The 18,429-nt window shown below is 44.5% G+C and overlaps 1 protein-coding gene across 4 annotated transcripts in view; it reads left to right on the top strand.

Moving 5' to 3' along the window:
- FNDC1 (fibronectin type III domain containing 1) overlaps window positions 1–18,197 on the top strand; it is a 97,466-nt gene extending 79,269 nt beyond the window's left edge. For 3 of the 4 annotated variants that reach the window (XM_068551297.1, XM_068551296.1, XM_068551294.1), the window contains 7 exons: window positions 30–260; window positions 5,157–5,265; window positions 9,878–9,957; window positions 12,023–12,052; window positions 12,831–12,992; window positions 14,378–14,500; window positions 17,444–18,196. In XM_068551297.1, the coding sequence (XP_068407398.1) occupies window positions 30–260; window positions 5,157–5,265; window positions 9,878–9,957; window positions 12,023–12,052; window positions 12,831–12,992; window positions 14,378–14,500; window positions 17,444–17,559 (851 nt within the window). In that variant the 3' untranslated portion in view covers window positions 17,560–18,196. Of the gene's footprint in view, window positions 1–29; window positions 261–5,156; window positions 5,266–9,877; window positions 9,958–12,022; window positions 12,053–12,830; window positions 12,993–14,377; window positions 14,501–17,443 lie in introns of all 4 variants that reach the window. The other variant, XM_068551295.1, reaches the window with a different exon arrangement.
- The last annotated feature ends 232 nt before the right edge of the window (window positions 18,198–18,429 follow it).

The following is an 18,429-nucleotide window of genomic DNA, read 5'->3' as shown; positions in this document are numbered from 1 at the left end:
TCCGATTGGGTATCTTTGTTCTTTTCCAGCTCCTTACGTGACGTACCTAAATAAAGACCCGTCTGCCCCATGCTCTCTGACTGATGCTCTGGATCACTTCCAAGTGGACAGCCTGGATGAAATCATTCCAAACGACCTGAAGAAGAGTGCCCTGCCTCCTCAGCGTGCCCCCCGCAACATCACCGTGGTCGCCGTGGAAGGCTGCCACTCATTTGTCATTGTGGACTGGGACAAATCCGCCCCGGGAGATATGGTAACAGGTGTGTCCAAGGCAGATGCTCAGAGTTCCTCTCAACCAGGACAGGAATACAGACAATAAGGGATGGATGGATGATGGATGAGTGGGTGGATGGACGATGGATGAGTGGGTGGATGGAAAATAGATGGGTGGATGGATGGATGGAGGGATACATGAATGGGTGGATTGGATAAATGAATGATGGATGGATGCAAGGATGGATGGATAGGTTAAATGGATGGACAGATGCATGAATTGGATGATGAATTGGATGGATGAACGCAGATGTCTTCCTTTAAAAGGATGAAATAGAGGCAGTACGGGAAGCCTCGTGGGGTAGTATGAAGAGCACTAGATGGAAGTCAGAAGTCCTGAATCCTAGTCTCAAATTGGTTTTTCTGACTTTGAGCTACCTACCTCATCTCTCTGGACCTTGCTTTTCCTCCTACCTACTTCATCTCTCTGGACCTTGCTTTCCTCCTATGCAAAGTGTCGTTACATCTCTTATACTCTATAATCCTGCAAATAACCAGGGAGTCCACAGAGCCACATGTAAGATGAGATCCCACAGCATGGGTGATGAAAGAGCTCCTATTTTGCGCTACCCGGAGTCACAGTCAACCCTGGGGTCGTGACTCAGCTTCTTCCCTTTTTTCCATGTCTGCTGGGTGCTTCCAAACCAGTCTCTGTGTCCCTGAATTCCTTAGATGGGACCCAGATGTGATGGAAAAGTGCCCAGGGATCTTGAGCCTCCTAGGTCTTGGCCTGTGAGATGTTCATGAGTTCATTTGATTCTGCCAAGGATATATTTGAGGATAAATTTGTTGAGATAAGTTCTTACAGTAAAGAATTAATGTTTTTTTGAATAGACTCTTCTTTTGCAAATGATTCTTTTTGGGTCAGTTAGTTATATAAGAGGAAGGAACATATGTGTGTGTGTGTGTGACTCGGGACTGGAGATGGTGCTGTAAGTCAGAGTTTGACATATTATCTGTCACTATTATGCTAGTGTGGTTCATCGAATTCAAAATTTTTAGTGCTTTTGCTTTATGTCCCCAATATTATCTCTTAAAATAAGAAAATATCCAAGCACATCCAAAGAGCAACTTTTCTAATGGAGTTTGCACAGCAGCTCCAAAACCAGGATAAGGAACACAGGAAAGAGTGCCTGGGTATTGTGCCAGGTAAGGTGGAAGGGCCAGGGGAGAGAGAGGGTACAGATCAAGGGGGCGGAGTCTTGGTGTAACTGTAAGTGCTGGTCCGCCCGAGCCTGTGAGCTGCATAGGCTGCAGAGGCCAGCTTCTGTGAAGTCCAGCATGATCCTAATAGAAAACGAATAAGTCAATGGAAGGAGGAAAGCTTGTAGTCAGAACAGCCAGAAAATCCTTTTATTAACTGAATATGATTTTATGAATGGCAATTTTGAAAAGCAAGCAAGTAAGCGTACAGAAAAAAAAATAATGGAAAATCTTAAGCTATTTAGCTTTTGATCTCTTGCATAACAGATGTTACTTAGAATAAATATACCACTGTGCCCTGAGCCACGGGGCTTCTGAAAAACAGAAGGATGGATACAGGATGAGAGCGCCAGCCACCTTAGACATGCCTCAAGGGCTGGAGCGTGAGGAGCCTTCAGAGAACTCCTGGTAAATGTCATTGGACTTAACTCTGAAGCAGTTCCTGTATCATCCCATAGAGGGCGTGCTTCTGAAACACATGCTCTTGTTAACTTCACATCCCAAGCCTTCCAGAGCTCCCTGGAGACTTTGAGGTCATCTCATCAACACATACTCTACACCTAACCCTAAACCAAACCTCAGTGCCCTAATCACGAGTACTCATGCCACGAGCATAGATAATATGGCTGAGGTATTTATAGGGATTCGGGCACTCCCAGTAGAAGTTGTGCAGATACTACGAAGCTGTTTACTGTGGAATAGTTCAGTGCACGACAGCCCTGCAATATGCAGGGCTGTTTAGACCCCAGAGGCTAAAAGAGAATATCGTGGGAGCTCTTCATCAGCAAATGAGTCAAGCACCAGCTCTTTTAGCTGTAGAACAGCGAGGCAAAGTGGATACACAGATACCTCCTAGACCCAAACAGAACATCACGCTTCTGGGCCCACTGCAGGGCATTTGGGTCCTGGTAGCTCCATGAGATATTGAGCGCTCTGCTGGTTTCCACCAGCTCTACTTTCTTTCACAAGCGGTTGAGTCAACATGTAACCAGGTGGTATCCAAACGATATGAAACTCCTGCAGAGTGAATAGGCCTGCAACCCGTTGCTTTCCCTGATCAGTCCCAGTGAATGAGGCAGTTACTCCGTCAGGAGTGACTCCATAGGAAATCACCCTCATGATGGCCTCTGAGATTTTCCAGGACAGGTTTTGACAAGAACAGAGAAAGCAGGAGTTACACGTGCTCAGAAAGCACGTTAGAAAAATTCAGACCCAAGGATAAGCAGAGAAACCTGCGTAGCACGTGGGACGAAGCACAGGGTTCTGATGGAGTTGATTTCAAGGCGGGTGAGCCGGGCAGACCCGTCAAAACAGGGCTCCTCGGGCACATGTGCGAGGATGTGCCCTCGTTATATGCAGCATGTGTGGCTTGATGTAGCTGTCCTCAGAGGAGGAGGGAACCCTAGGGAGAGAGCAGCAGCCCTTCCCAGGCCCCCATGAAATATCTGTTGAAAAAAGAGAAGAATGAATTCCTCCGGAAAGCAGCGTGGAAGGGCTTCAGAGCCCGGTGCCTCTGCTGCTTTCTGCTCCCTGTGTGCCTGGTGATTAGCCGTGTGACTCTCATCCGCTCTTTCCATCCCCAGGATAGGTCTTACTGGAGGCAGTCAGAGAGAACGGGTCGCTAGATAAAGTTGTCTGCCTCTTAGATGCGTTTGATGCTGTTGATCTTTTCCTCCTTGCCCTGCGATCCAATTCTCTCAACCCGAGTCTCCCTCACAGGCTCACCCTCTTTGACCAAACATTAAAGATCGGACTTGCCGAAGCCTTGGTCCTAAGTTCTCTTTTCCTCTTACTCTGTGTTCTCTCGCTCCAGGATTTTACGCACGCACACGGTTTTACTTCATCTGGGAGAGGAGTCACTGGTTTATAGCTCAAGGCCCAGCCCGCCTCTCCTCTGAGCCTCAAACAGTAAAATCATGTCCACTTGACATCGACACCGGGATGTCTCCAAAGCATCTCGGAGTCAGCGAATCCAGAAGCAAACTCATGATCCTTCTGAGCCCCAAACCTGCTCATCTGGGTTTTCTATCGCAGAGAAGCCCTCACTTTTCCACCCATTTTTGCAAGCGTGAAGCTTTGGAGTCATCTTAAAATCTCCTTTTATTTCCCCTCCATATTCAGTTGATCACTAAATCCTGTCAGCTTCACCTTTCAGATTTCTCTTGCACACATCCGTTTCTCTGCATTAACTACCACGGTACCTGAGTTGTCACCACCTCTCACCTGGATATTGTGACAGCTGTCTAGCTAGACCACCCCACCCACGCCCCCACACCCTGTCGGTTCTCCGTTTGGCACCAGAGAGATGCGCTGAAGACAGTCTTGTTGTGGCACCCCTTCAGTGTGTTCCCTTTCTTCTAGAATGAAAAGCAAAAGCCTTCGTGACCAAAGGGCCCTGCATATTTTTTCCATTTTGTGCTTCCTCAGCTTCATTTCATGTCGCCCCCCCCCCCCCACCCTGCCACTCTGAGGCTCCGCCTTCTCCTGGTTCCTCCCTCTTCAGCATCTTTGCCCAGGAGTTCCCTCTACCTGGAATCCACCCCACCTCCTACCATGCATCTTAGCTGCTTCCCATCCTTCAGTCGTCAGCCCCATTTCGGGGCCCTGGGGAAGCTCTGCCCACCCCCTGTCCCCCAGCACATGGACTGCTCCTTCTTAGTTCTCATCACAGCCGTATAATCCTGTTTGTCTGCCTGCCTACCGCCCCTGGAGTTTTAGATAAAGCGAGTCACCATTTGACCTCCAGCACTTAGTATAGTGTCTGACACATAGAAGGCACACAACAAATATTTGTTGAATGAATTAACGAGTGTGAACTTGGACCAGATTTTTACCCCCTCCCTCAGACTCAGTCTCTTCATGTGTCAGAATGAGGGCAGGGAAACCTATGTACTAGGACCAGGAGAATTCATCAAAGTAAAACTTAATCCAAAGGATTCGGCATAATGTTTGGCACGTAGAAAGTACTTGACAACGATTTCCTTCCAACGTAAGTAAAGAATGTGTGAAGCTGTGACGTGAGCTTCACTTGGCCTAATGAGGCAGCCTTGAAGGCTGGGCAGGTGTCAGGGCTGAGGGCCCACCCGCTGAGGCCCATTAACAGCAGATAAGGCAGAGAAAAGAGCTGCCTGCCTGTTGTCACTAGACATCGAGGTCAAGGGCAGGCAGAGGTATTCAACAACTAGAAACCAAAGGAGAGCCGATAGCAGTAGGTGAGGAGATCACCCACCGTGAGTCTGGGGTCTTTCAGCCACACACACGGCATTCACCATCACGGTTTCTTCGTTTCACGTGAAGGACAATTGTGTATATCTATACCGGGAACTTCTTAAATACTTGTGTGGAGGTCACTGCTCTTTTCTTCTGCTGCGTGTTCACAGATGTTATTAGTTCTAAGGAGATGAGGAAGGCCAGGGAATGTGGGAGATGAGGACAAGGAAGAGAAGTAGGGAACCAGCTAGTCATCGGGAAGCGTCTTTAATTTTGTTATCTGCGTCTGGTCTCACCAGTGGGTACCAGCGTTCTACCCCATCCTGACCCAACACACTCCCCTTCTTGACTTCTCCCACAGAGCTGCCTCCACGCCACTGTTTCCTCCCCATCATCCTCCCCTGGGTTATGCCTCCGGTGTGATGTGGTTCCTTGATGCTCATTGGGTTCTGCCTCCTTTCCACTTGTAGGTTACTTAGTTTACAGTGCATCCTATGAAGACTTCATCAGGAACAAGTGGTCCACCCAGGCTTCATCAGTAACTCACCTGCCCATTGAGAACCTGAAGCCAAACACAAGGTATGATGTGTCAGTCATTTACAAACGGAAAATGAGACCTGCGTGCCTGGTCATGGATATCCTTAGGTTGAAAAGGAAAGGATTAATCAAAAATGTTTTTATGATTTCTTTTGAATTCTCTAGTTAGTTCTCATAGACTATCAATGAATGCTTACCATATGTCATGTATTTTTCTTAGGAGAAAGCACTATGGGCACCGTAATTGTTAGATTATTGTATTTCTATTTTGTTCCCTATTTTCCGGAGACTAAAACTACCCACCACTGGGGAAGGAAAGGTTGCTCTGTGTGTTGAAAGGGGATCGATCTGTTTGCACTCACCCCATGGTGGCTTAGGCAGCACAAGCTTTGTACGTGACATTGATGGAGCAGCAATTACTCAGACTCTATACTGTACAAGTTCAGATCATTCAAGAAAGATGTATTTTACACATTAATAACGGTTACAAGAAGCGTGTAACCTAGTCGGGGCAGTGGCTCGCTAGCCGGAGGGCCATCTGAGAGTGAGCCCCCAGTGTGAAATATGCAGAACTTGTTTCGAGGGTACAAACAGCATGAGTGTGCATTTCCTGTTTTATACTATCTGGTTTTGCTGGCAACAACCATCAGGAAAGAACACAATGGTCGAGCTGTGGTGTGCTTGTAAACTGGCTCTCTGGGAAAAAAAAAAACAAAAACAATAACAACTGGTTAACGGTATTTGCCAATTTCTCCCACCATGGCCAATTTTGAGCTACCCTGGGTCTGCGGAATTCCTGATATTTAACGATCGGCTCTCTGAAGCCTGTAGAATGGCTCTAGCACACCGTGTCACGTCAAGCCACTGTATTTCCATAGCAAAGTGTTCTAAGTGAAGTGACTTGGACCCAGGTCTCCCATTTTTTATAGAGTCAGAGGAACACAGAGGAGATTGGAAAAAAATACTCTCCTTAAACAGAAATGTGTTGAAAGGGATAGAAACTGGACAATATCCTCGGGCACCGAGAGGCTTCTGCACTAGCGGAGAACTTTCCTCAGGGCCTGTTAATGTCCTGGGCTCCCTTGGACTGAGCTTTCATAAACTGTTATAAATTTTGAGATTCAGCAAATAAAAAACAGGAAACTGAGAGAGCACTTTTCTTAGCTCTTCCCTGGTAGTAACGAAAAGTTGATTCATTACAAAAAGAATAAAACTAAAGAAAACGAAGTCAACATCCCATTTTTTTATTGTGGGCAGAGTGAACGTTTTTACAGCACAGCCTCAGTATCAGCTGAAAGAGGCCTTAGGGATGTTTGGCCTCATGGCGCCTTGCCAATCCCAGTCTCCTGCACCCTCCACAGTCCAGCGTTCCTGTGGCAACTTTTGGTACCAAACTGATGGTGAGGTTTGCATAATATCAGGGCACGGTCATGTAGGATGGTTTATTCATTCTTTCAGTAGGTATGACTGAGTGCCCATGACCCACCGGTAAGCGCTTACTGGGTGTCTGCTCAGGGCCAGGCACCGGGCTTCACACAGGAGAGAGCAGTGGGCGTGGGGAGGGCGTGGGGCAGGGGTACACAGTACACCGCGGCCCCTCATGGCTCGCACAGCCTGGTGGAGACGGAGGGTTTATAGACGCATAAGTATGAACTTTCCCCGGCCAGTGTCGTGAGGGAGAAGTACACTGCGCTCTGAGGGTATAATAGGGGGCTTTTTGCCTGAGCTTGGGGGTTAGCGTGTAGTCAGGTGAGCTTCCATGGCGAGTAAGATAAGCAGCACTTGACCTGGAGAAGGCGGGTGAGGGGGTCAAGTTGCTCCAGGCAGGAAGGGTGTTGGGAAGCCGGTGTGTTTAAGGAAGAGAAGGAGGCTGATGTGGTGGGGGGACAGGGGAATGGGGAGGAGAGGAGGCTGGAGGCTGGACCAGCCGGTCCCAGAGGGCCCTAGTGTCCCCTGAGGCTCGAGTCCTGTGTCCACCCACACCGAGCGCCCTGATAGACAGGCTGAGAGCAGCAGCTGCCTCTGCCCCGTGGTTCGTTCGTTCTGCGGAGGGAGTGGGCTGGCCGGAACACGGGGCGTGTGCTGCCTCCCACAGAGACTTCCTCAGAACCCCTCCAACAGCTGCTGAATTTTTACAGCTCGGGAAGGTTGCCACGATGTGAGGACGCTCATTTTTCCCCGCGTTACCCTAACGCAGGGCGTCTCCGATGGGCTCACTGGAGTGTCCACGTGCTTATTCCACGGAGGCTGCGTCTCCCCATCCTCTGCACAGTCCTCAGGGCTTCTCAGGACCCCCTTCAGAGTCCTTGTAAGAGACGCAGAAGTCGGTCCGGCCCAAGAGGAGACAGGATGTAAAAACTGGCTTTGGTTTTTTATAACTGAATCTTCTTTTTTGACAAGATTAAGTGGGCATTGTCCACCTTATTCACCCAACTCAGCCCTGAATCGCTTTCTGGAATCTTCATATTTTAAGTCCATACCTAAAGTACAAAGATTTGTCACCATGGAGGCAGGCTATTCAAAAGAAGGTGCCAGAAGCTTGTATAAGAAGGCAAGGCATGGATTGCTTTTGTTACTTGGGTGAGACAGAGACTCTTCAGGGTATGAAATATACATGTTAGTCTGTCGAAAAAGTTTAATGTGGTTTTTGAAAACAGGAATTTTACTTCTTTCATAATCCCATGTTGTTTTTCAGCTCAGCATATTTAAACTTACTTTGACATATTAGGTGAGTTCAAGTGGGAATACATCTCTAGAACTGGGCCATGTGGGCTTTGTGGAGGGCTGGAATTATTGTGTGAACAGGAGGGTAGATTTGGAGAATACATAGGTTTCAGTGGTAAAACAAAATGGATACAGGCAAGAAATCGGAATAGTATCTCTCAGCCAATTGGTCATCCCTCTGCCATCTCCTCAACTGCACAGGGTGTTTCCCTCTGTGGAGCTGGGGAAGGGGTAGCAGGTTGGCTCCAGGGATGGCTTGAGAAATATTCAACAGAAAGGTCCCCTGTAGCCTCCGAATATCAGTGTCACTCTCTAGGTTTCGATTTCCTATTTTTTTAAGGAAAAAAAAGTATCCGTAAAGTTTGACTGTTATCATTGATGTATGCCCAACCCACTGCTTGAACTGCCAGCAGAGTTTGCCTTAAATAACTCCACGACCGCCAAGTTAAAAGTACGCACAACTGAGAAAACACGAAATGCTGAGTGAATTGAGATTTGGGAATTCCTGTGTTCTTAATTGTGCATACCTTTTTTTTTAAAAAAATGAAATTTAAAAATGGATTCTGTCCTAAATGAGATGTGAGTATACTTTCTTGGAAAGCTTAAAAGAAGACTTGATTTTACCGAATGGGCTTTTCTTTGCTCTCTGTTTAATCAAACCCAAAGTCAAATATCTCTGTGTAACTGTGAGACCAGAGGCTCCCTTGGGGTTCTCAGAAGCTCAAAAACTCAGGAGGCTTGGTGCCAGGGCAGAGGTGCCGTGGACACATGCCTTTGCTCTCTAAATGTAAATAATTCTCCTTTTAAAAATTTAGGGTATCTTATTTAGTGCACGTGATCTGTGTGTCTGACAATCAAATACAGGATTTTGTAACATTGAAGTGTAGCTTCTGCTGGCTGGAAACCAAGACTCCTTCTGAACTCTCTGAAGTGGTGGAGAGCTTCCCCTCACAGGGACTTTTTTTACCCGCCTTCTTTACCTGGAAGTGTTGATAGTTAGGGGCTAAGAGAGCACAGATAATACCTGGAATCCCAGAGGGGAGGACAACACAGAGATTAGCAGTAGGTAGAGTGGGTCTTAACTGTGTTGGTTTCCGGTCTTTTCTCATCACTACTTTTGGTCCTTATAGCTCATCAGAGTCGAAAGTAAGATGCTCTGGGACTCCCAGTCTACCGGGCTTGTCATTCTCCCTCTAGATGAACAGGCTGATTCAGACAATGTGCTTTCTAGCACATTCTCTGTTCCAAGAAAAAGATTAATCCACAGCAAAGCCTCTCCAGGCCTTTTCCACTTCCCCTTCCCAGACTTGCTTCTCTTTCCTCGAGGCACAGAAGCTGGAAACTCAGTGACTTTAGGGCTCCAGAGCCAAGCATAGCCCTTGTCCTGCACCCAGAACACTGTGGTCATGTTAGTTCCCCCGAGGAGACCAGCCTCTGGACTGCGTAGCCTTCTCCCTGCCAACAATGTGTTTGCATCATCACACTGTCAAACATCCTGCTTTTTCACACAAAGTCCAGTGATTAGAATTAGGTTAAAATTGGAATTCTGCTTGGTAAGCGTTTCACTGCTCCGGCTTCTCCCTCTGGGTCAGTAGAACTCAAGACGGGACAAGAGGAGACCATTCCATCCAAGGACGGGCCTGCGTGGGGCAGTTCAACCCTTGATGCTCTAAGTAACACACACAATCTAAGTGACCTGTTTGCCCAATATGCCCCTGTGTTCCCATTAGTCACATGTATTGTTTTGAAAAGTTATTCGAAAATGAGAGAGTTTAGAAATAACACGAAGAAATAGCAGTGGTGTATGCATTTGTAAAAAATAGGACTCAAACCCTGCCACAGAGTAGGTGCTGAATAGTTTGGGTGTTTGTCTCATTACACGAAAATTAAACAAGGTTCTCTTTCAAAAAATGTTTTCTTCCAATTTCAGGTATTATTTTAAAGTTCAGGCCAAAAATCCTCACGGCTATGGACCTATCAGCCCTTCGGTCTCATTTGTCACAGAATCAGGTATGGGTGACTTCATGTTCTCGTTTTTTTCCTTTTCTTAAAAACAAATAATCTGAAATCATGTCTACAATAGAATAAAAACTGAAGAAGTTAAATCCTCTTCTCTTTAATCAGTTCATATTGGATGTCATTTTATAAGATAAACATGATTTTCTTTCTGCTAAGCTAAAAGTTGGATAATAAAATTTAGAGTAATCTTCATTGGAACTGCCTGGGAAGTGAAAAGGTCAAATTCCAATGAAAAGGGGGGGGAAAAAAATTCTAGTTTTCAACCCTGTGGGAAAGATAAGTTTGAATCTATCTGTAGAGATTTAGTTACAGAGATAAATTCCTTTTGTTTTTTTAATTGCAAACAGCTGAAGAGCATAAATGTCATGTGACCTGAGGAGCAGTTGTTTCTTTCAATTAGTCAAATCTCTACGTTGCTTCCTGTACTAGGAGACAAAAATGTCTCTACTTAATATGGAGGGTCTAATTAAAATACTGTCCATCTTGCAAGCAGTATGACTCAGAGGATGCCCCTACTTTGGGATGCTGGTGTGCAGAGCTCTCAAGCCCTTCAGGGAAATGTCCCCGTGGTCGTGGTCTGAGGCGGTACACACAGAGCTGGCCCATGGTGGCAGGTGCCGGGTTCGCAGCCTTTCTGTATAGGAAGCCAGGCTGGAGAGTTGGTACCCATGGTCCCAAGACAGGCACTTACAGAAGCCCAGCTGGGTCGGCTCCAAACTAACGTGGCTGTCGCTTCCATTTGGTTAGATTATTTCCTAAGAGCAGGAGAGTAAAACAAGCATTTACACTTATAGCTAATGGTGTGTCACTTTATTTTATAGATAGCAGATGATGTCAGAGTGAACGGGCTGTACAAAGGGGCAGCACAAAGCAGATTTGGGGTGATGAAAATGTTCTGTGTGATTGCGGTGGAGTTCCATGAGTCTATATGTGTGTTAAAGATTCATAGGATGTGTACCCTAAAAAAGTAATTTTACTCTGTGATAATTAAAAAAAAAAAAAAAAAAAGGATGGCCCATGTTTACCTGGCCCTGTATTTTATAAAAATGAACTTCTTCTAAAGCAGAATTCCTTATAATGTAGTTTCATATTAAGTGGCACTATTTGGGCTAAGATATAGACATGTTTTAAAACAGCTTTATTGAGGTAGAAATGGCATACAGTAAACTGTTCATCCTCAAAGTGTACAGCTGAGGAAGTTTTGAGGTATGTTTATACCCTTGGAGCCATCACTGCAGTCATGCTGGTGAACAGCTCCATCACCCCGACAGTTTCCTCCTGCTGCTGTACAATCCAGCCCTCCCTTCCCTCCCCGTGTGCCCATCCTCTCCCCTCTTCTCAGACAACCACTCATTGGCCTTCTGTCGCTATGGATTCATTTGCACTTTCTAGAATTTTGTATCAATGGAATCATACAGTGTGAGTTCTTTTGTCTGGCTTCTTTCACTTAGCATCCTTTTGAGATCCATCCATATTGTCATATTTATAAGTAGTTCATTCGTTTTTATTGCTTCGCAGTATTCCATTGTATGTGCCACAGTTTGTATCTATTCACCTGTTAATAGACATTGGATTTTTCCTACTTTTGGGCTATTACAAATAAATCTGCCATGAGCATTCATGTACAAGTATTTTTCAGGACATATGCTTTAATTTCTCTTGGGTGAATACTCAAGAGTAGAATGGATGGATTGCATAGTAGGTGTGTGTTTTTACTTTTTTAAGAAACCACTGAACTGTTTTCCCAAGATGGACACATTTTAAAACAAAATGAGTATTGAATTATTTTGTAGTACCCAATGTCAAAATATTATCTTCAAGGACCCACACCTTCTATATAAATAACAAGACAATATAAATAGAAAAGAGTATTTCTTGAAAGGAAATGCCTAGAAAATAAAAACTAAGGGAATGTCTTGGCATCTGTCAAATGAATCTTACACTTTCTTTATCTATTCTAGCTTGGTTAGTTCTTTTAATTACAAAAAAACATTCCAACAGTTGCATGGCTGTGTGATGTAATAGTGAAGTCAATTATTTATTTTTCATTCTACAGATAATCCTTTGCTTGTTGTGAGGCCACCAGGTAAGTTTCTCTTCTTGATAAACTTGACATTCTAGTAATCAAGTTGAATATTGAATATGAGATTGTTATGGTTACAGGTAGACACGCTGAACCGTTTTTGTATTTTCATAATTTTCTGACAACTTCTATGGTTTCTTTGCACCCATCATCCTAATCTAGGGAAAAGCATGTTCTGGAAATTTTTAAGTAGGGCCATAGCAGCCAGTATCTATAAAAACCATTATGGGTGGCCAGTATCTATGAAAATAGATAACTTTATTTTCATAACCCCTTTGATGAATATTTTAAATTGCTGAAAAGATAGCAAAATGCATTAAGTGTACGACAAAATTTTACTTTGTTTTTCAAATAAACCGAGAAAGACCTATTGCTTAAGTTCAAGACTGGTCTTATGAGTGACAAGAACAGGAGGTGCCTGTGCTGAGGGATTTTGGGGGTGGGGAGGTAGGGTGACATGCCCTGGCAAGGTCAAATTTGCCATTATAGCTTATGTTCCTTGGCTTAAATTAGGCTTTTTCTTACTCTGAGAATCCTTTATAGAGATGCAAATACGTTAACTGCATTCAGGTACAAGGAACTCCCCAGTTGTACTTCAGTACAAAGAAAGAAGAGAAAAGACAGACAGAGAGAGAGAGACCACTGGGAGGTGGGAAAACTGCTCAGAAAAGCCCTGAGAGAAGGGGAAGTCCCAGTGAATAAATCAAATTCTCTGGTATTTTGTGCAAGAATAAACACTGTGAAACGCCATGACTTAGAAGGTGTGCTGTGTGTTGTCTAGGTGGTGAGCCCATCTGGATCCCATTTGCTTTCAAACATGACCCCGGCTACACGGACTGCCACGGCCGACAGTATGTGAAGCGGACGTGGTACAGAAAGTTTGTGGGAGTCGTTCTTTGTAATTCACTGCGGTATAAGATCTACCTCAGTGATAACCTGAAAGGTAGGTCTTTAGGGATGGTGTGCTATGGGAAGGTGTGGAAAGCTTTTAGTTTATCAGGTGCTAACTTGACATAGCAGGTGCATCAGAATGCATTTGAGGTATGGACGCATCACATCTCAGTCTGGCTCAAGTGCAAACCAGTTTTGCAGGCTCTATTCTGGAGTGACTAGCATTTACATTGGTACCCAGGAATATATGTATATATTTTAAATCTACTACTTTTTAGGAATGAAATCCAAAATTCTGTTAGAAACGTAAAGGCCGTTTTTCTTTGTTGTTAATCCCGTAACATGAACAACAAAGAAAAACGACCTTTAAGTTTCTTTAAGGTATGAGTGTAAGCTGGAAGTATTGAGGAAAAGTACCCCCTACGATTTTTGCCATTGGAGCAACTTTACAGAGAAACAGTGTAGATGGTGAAACATACATGAGCTGCACTATTTGTTCTGTGTCCAAAAACTACATTGTTTTCATCATGGTAGGGGATTAAAACAAAGAATAACATAAGTATTTACTTTGAACTACTAACTAACTAACATTTCAAAATGCCATTTCTACCCAGCTGGTTTTAACTCACCCACCTACCGAAAATTGTTTTGTATTTCAAAATTTGCACAACTTTTAATTTTTCTAGTACATACATTTAAAAAGAAAGAAAAGTTTTCCTCGGCTGGTTTATATTTTGTCATAGGTCAGTTTTTTTGTTGTTTTGTTTCTTGCTAGTGCTCATCATTTCTAGATAATGTCAAAATCTCCCCAACCATCCCCCACTCTTGCAATTTCTCCGTGTATATGCCTCTCCCTACAACCAGTCTGTTTGTTTCTTGCTGCTCTTTTTTCCCCTCTTGCACACTGCCCTTTTGCTCTTCTGCTTCAGAATTCCCGGGAGAGGTTACACAGCCATGTCTGGTATCCCAGGGTTGAGAGAAACAACTTTGCCCTACTGTGCAGCTCTGGTTCAGGACCAAGGACAGCGCCACATGCTACAGACACACACCCTACCTCTAGTTATGTATGAAAATAGTTTCTTCTATTTTTCTAGGTATTCATGCTTTTCATAATTATTTCATAATACATTCTCTGCCTATCAGAGTTTCCTCCTTCTTTTTAAAACAAAGAGTAGAAAGGTCTCCCATTTACAGGCTGAAAATGCCTATAATATTAGTAGTTTCCATTTAATGAACACTTGCTAAGTGTTTAGCATACATGATCTTGCTGAATCCTTGTAACACTTTGAGATCGGTGCTATTATCACCATCTTTCAAACATGGAAAGTATGACACACAGAGTTTAAGTAATGTGCCCACTTCAAAGCTTGTGCAAATCCCTAAACCAGCTGTGGCAGTTCTGGAGCAGTCACTGACTCATCGTATTCCTTTATGCAGATACATTCTACAGCATTGGGGACAGTTGGGGAAGAGGTGAAGACCATTGTCAATTTGTGGATTCTCACCTGGATGGAAGAACAGGACCTCAGTCCTACATAGAAGCCCTCCCTGCCATTCAAGGTAATGTGAACAAAGGCCCAATGTAATATACTGGGGGGTGGAGAGGAGGGCTGATATAAGGAGAAAATTCACTATAGCTCCGCACTTGGTTTACCATTTGAAGATGGATATTAGCGGAATTTTGGAGCATAAAAATAAGGAAGAACCAAAATACTCCTACCACATGCTGGGTTTAGGGTGAGCCTTGGAGAGGTAGGGATACAAAGGAATATAAGACCTTACCCCTACTCTCAGGAAACATGGTCAGTAATTGGGAAGGGAGGACAAATATGTGAAAGGTAACTAAGAGCAAGCAACTTAAAGTACAAATAATGACAAGAGTTATGTCACATGATTGTCTCATTGTCAGGTAATTGTGCAGATTATAGTTACTCTCTGAGTTCAAAGAGTGCGGGCTGCCACTTGAGGCTTCCAGGGAAGGTTTTCAGAAGAGGCAGAGTCTGAGCTGAGTCATAAAAATACATGCCAAGATTAGAGGGCCTTCCAGGTGGAGAATGCCACGAACAAGAGTCCAGTGAAAGAAAAAATAAACAAATACAAACCAACCATGATATGCTTCAGGAGATCATGTATCAACTATTTCACGATGGCATTGCAAGGTGAAAATAAGTGTATTAATCTCAAAGTTAACAACTTGTAATACATTACTAACTACCCCAAGCCCCCAAATAAACAAATAAAGAGAACAACTGAATGAAGTCCAGCACTTCTAGTGATCTGGCATTTTTTAAGATATAAGATGTTCTGATCTTTAACATTTTTTAGTTTGGAAAAAAATACCATAGGTGGTACAAAGATTACCCATTTTCAAAAAATTAAGATACATTAAAATACACAAAACAGTAAAACAAGTATATTAGGCAGGGTTCTCCAGAGAAACAGAACCAATGGGAGAAAGAGAGAGAGAGAGAGACAGAGATGGAGAGAGGGCAAGAGAGAGAGAGAACAAGATTTATTTTAAGGAACTGGCTCTATGATTGTGGAGGCTGGCAAGTCCAAAATCTACGGGGTGGGCCAGCAAGCCTGCTAGAGACCCTGGGAAGAGCCAATGCTGCAGTTAGTCCGAAGGCAGGCTTCTGGCAGAAGACCCCTCTCTTCAGGGAAAGTCAGTCCTTTCCTACTAGGGCCTTCAACTAATTGGATGAGGCCCACCCACATTGTGGAGAGTAATCTGCTCTACTTAAAGTCTGCTGATTGAAATGTTAATCTCATCTAGAAAATAATTTCACAGAAACAGCTAGAATAATATTTGACCAAATAGCTGGATGCCATGTCCTAGCCAAGTTTACACAGAAAATAAACAATCACAATAAACATACATAATACACCACATCTCTTAATTGTTTCAGGATCTTGCAGTGCCCCAGGGTTAGTATTAAATGCATCATTTGTATTTCACTGTGTTTCTGTGACTGTTGTCACGGTTTTGGCTCTGAACAGAGGTGCTGGTTCATCAGAAACTCACTGGTGGAATGGCAGGTAACCTTTCATCTTACAAGAGGACACAGGGCCAAAGGGGTGAGAGCAGTTGTTGAGTTGCCAACATTTTTTGAGGAGGTTGGAGTATCACTTCTTCTTGAAAGGAGAAGTGGTCAGAACTGCTACAGGATTCTTTCCTCTGAGAGATTTGCTTGAAAGATCTGAAAGTCTACCGCAGATTCCAAGAAGTAAATCTTGGAAGCCTGAGGTTCTAGGCAAGTCAGGCGCCCCAGATTCTGTGGGAATCTCGGTTAAGGTTGCTTGCCCAGCTCAGGGCCTGCCCTACTGGGAGTGCTCCATTGTGATTGACTAAAATGATCTTCCTCTGTGGAGAGAGGGAGAGAGGGAGGACTAATGAGCACTCTTTCCTACCTGTGTCACACGTGTGGCGACTGGATTAGCCCCACAAATCATCCTTGGGATAAACCTCAGAGGGTGGGTGTTGTGACTCCCCACAAAAATGGTCGTATTTATTTGGAAGTAACTTTTGTCACAGGGCCAACTTATCAGAAATCTTCTGTCTGAAAGGAGGTTGTAAGGGTGAGGATTCTTCCTGTTGGTTCAGGTGCTTTTGATGCTACGATACGGACACCAATTCCAAGTGTGGGTTCTTTTCCCGCACCACCACGCAATTCTCCAACAGCAGTGGGTGCTCTACAGTTCAACTCTATTCCGAAACCATTTACCGAGAGAGAGCATCAGATGCCATAGTTTCAGACCTCAGTCCTACAGGACTGCCCCTCTTCATCCACTTTAGATACCAATCACAAGTCCACATTGTCACCTGTCCTTCTGATAAGGACAGGCTATAAATCAGAGGTTCCCATGATCCCCTCTTTGGATTTGATTAACTTGCTAGAGGGGCTCACAAAACTCAGAGAGACATTTCACTTACTAAACTGAGGTTTATTATAAAAGAAGGTAACTTGGGAAGAGCCAGGTGGAGGAGATGCATAGGGCAAGGTATGGGGGAGGGCAGGGAGCTTCCATGCCCCTTCCAAGCACCACTCTGCCTGAATCTCCATGTGCTCGCCAACCTGCAAGCTCTCCAAACCTGTCCTTTGGGGGTTTTCTGGAGGCTTCATTACATAGGCACAATTGATGAAGTCATTGACCATTAGTGATTGAACTCAATCTCCAGCCCCTCTCTCCTCCCTGGAGGTTGTGGGTGGGGCTGAAGGTTCCCACTCTACAATTACACGGTTGGTTCCTCTGGCGACCAGCCCTCATCCTTAGGTGCTTTTGGAAAGTCACGTCATTAGCATAAACTCCGGTGTGGTTGAACAGGGTTTACTATGAATATAATAATATTCCACACACCTTTATAGCTCTTGTCACTCAGGAAATTCCAAGGGCTTCAGGAGCTCTGTGCCAACAATGGAGATGAAGACCAAATATACGTTTTCTATTATAACTCACAATATTACTCATTATTCTTTCCCTCTCTTTCCTTTTGCCTTCCAGGCTACTATCGCCAGTACCGCCAGGAGCCGGTCAGCTTTGGCAACATAGGTTTTGGAAGCCCCTACTACTACGTGGGCTGGTACGAGTGTGGGGTTTCCATCCCAGGGAAGTGGTAACCCCAGGACGGTCGTGCTGGAAGCCCACCCTGCCCGGCCCCCTCAACTGACTTGCACTAGGGCCCGTGAGCAGGAGAAGAGGTGGTGTCCCAGGCCTCACTGTCCCCAGTGTCAGCAAGGCCACACGGTGGACACCGGACACTTCAGGCATCTTTGATCTGGAGCTCAGTCCTACTTCTTGGCCTGGACCACACACAGGATTCAATGTTGCTGTTGACTGCTTCTCCACATGTTTTGCTTATAATAGCTCATCCCAGACACGGCAGAAATGCGCAGCTACCGGGACGCCTGGTGTGATTTTCATACTTTTCAGGCACAAAGTTCAGACGCTTTGGTATCTCCAGGGACCAGCATAAACACGCCGTGCTTGCTTTGCGGAACACCACCCACGTTCTTTGTTCTCACTGGACTCCTCCAAAAGTAGCTAAATTTAAGCTTTGGATCCCTTTCTATGCAGTAGAACTGAATTACTAAAAATGCCACCAAAGGAAATGTAGCCTACTTAAGATTTATTCTATGGACTTACCCACCACTAGACCAATTGTATCAAATCTTATTTGTAAATTCTCAATTTTGATATATATATATATATATGTATATATGCATATACATATCCACACTTGTCTGCAAAGACATTGATTAAAATTGCTAAATTTGTACTTGTTCACTAGATAAATGTGTGTGGGACTTTTTGGAGCAGAGGTGCTGTTTATTAACATCTTTTTAGAAGGGTCCAAAGAATATGTACTCTGTATAACACGGCAGGAATGGAAAGGTATGTGTTCTTTCTGTGAATGCTGCCGAGCTGTGGAAATGATTGGGATGCAGCGATGCGAGCTGTGAGCCAGTGGCAAACTGAGTGATTTCCAC

This window comes from Eschrichtius robustus, chromosome 9, assembly GCF_028021215.1.
Source record: "Eschrichtius robustus isolate mEscRob2 chromosome 9, mEscRob2.pri, whole genome shotgun sequence".
Taxonomy (NCBI): Eukaryota; Metazoa; Chordata; class Mammalia; order Artiodactyla; family Eschrichtiidae; genus Eschrichtius; species Eschrichtius robustus.
This window is presented reverse-complemented; position numbering and strand designations above follow the sequence as displayed.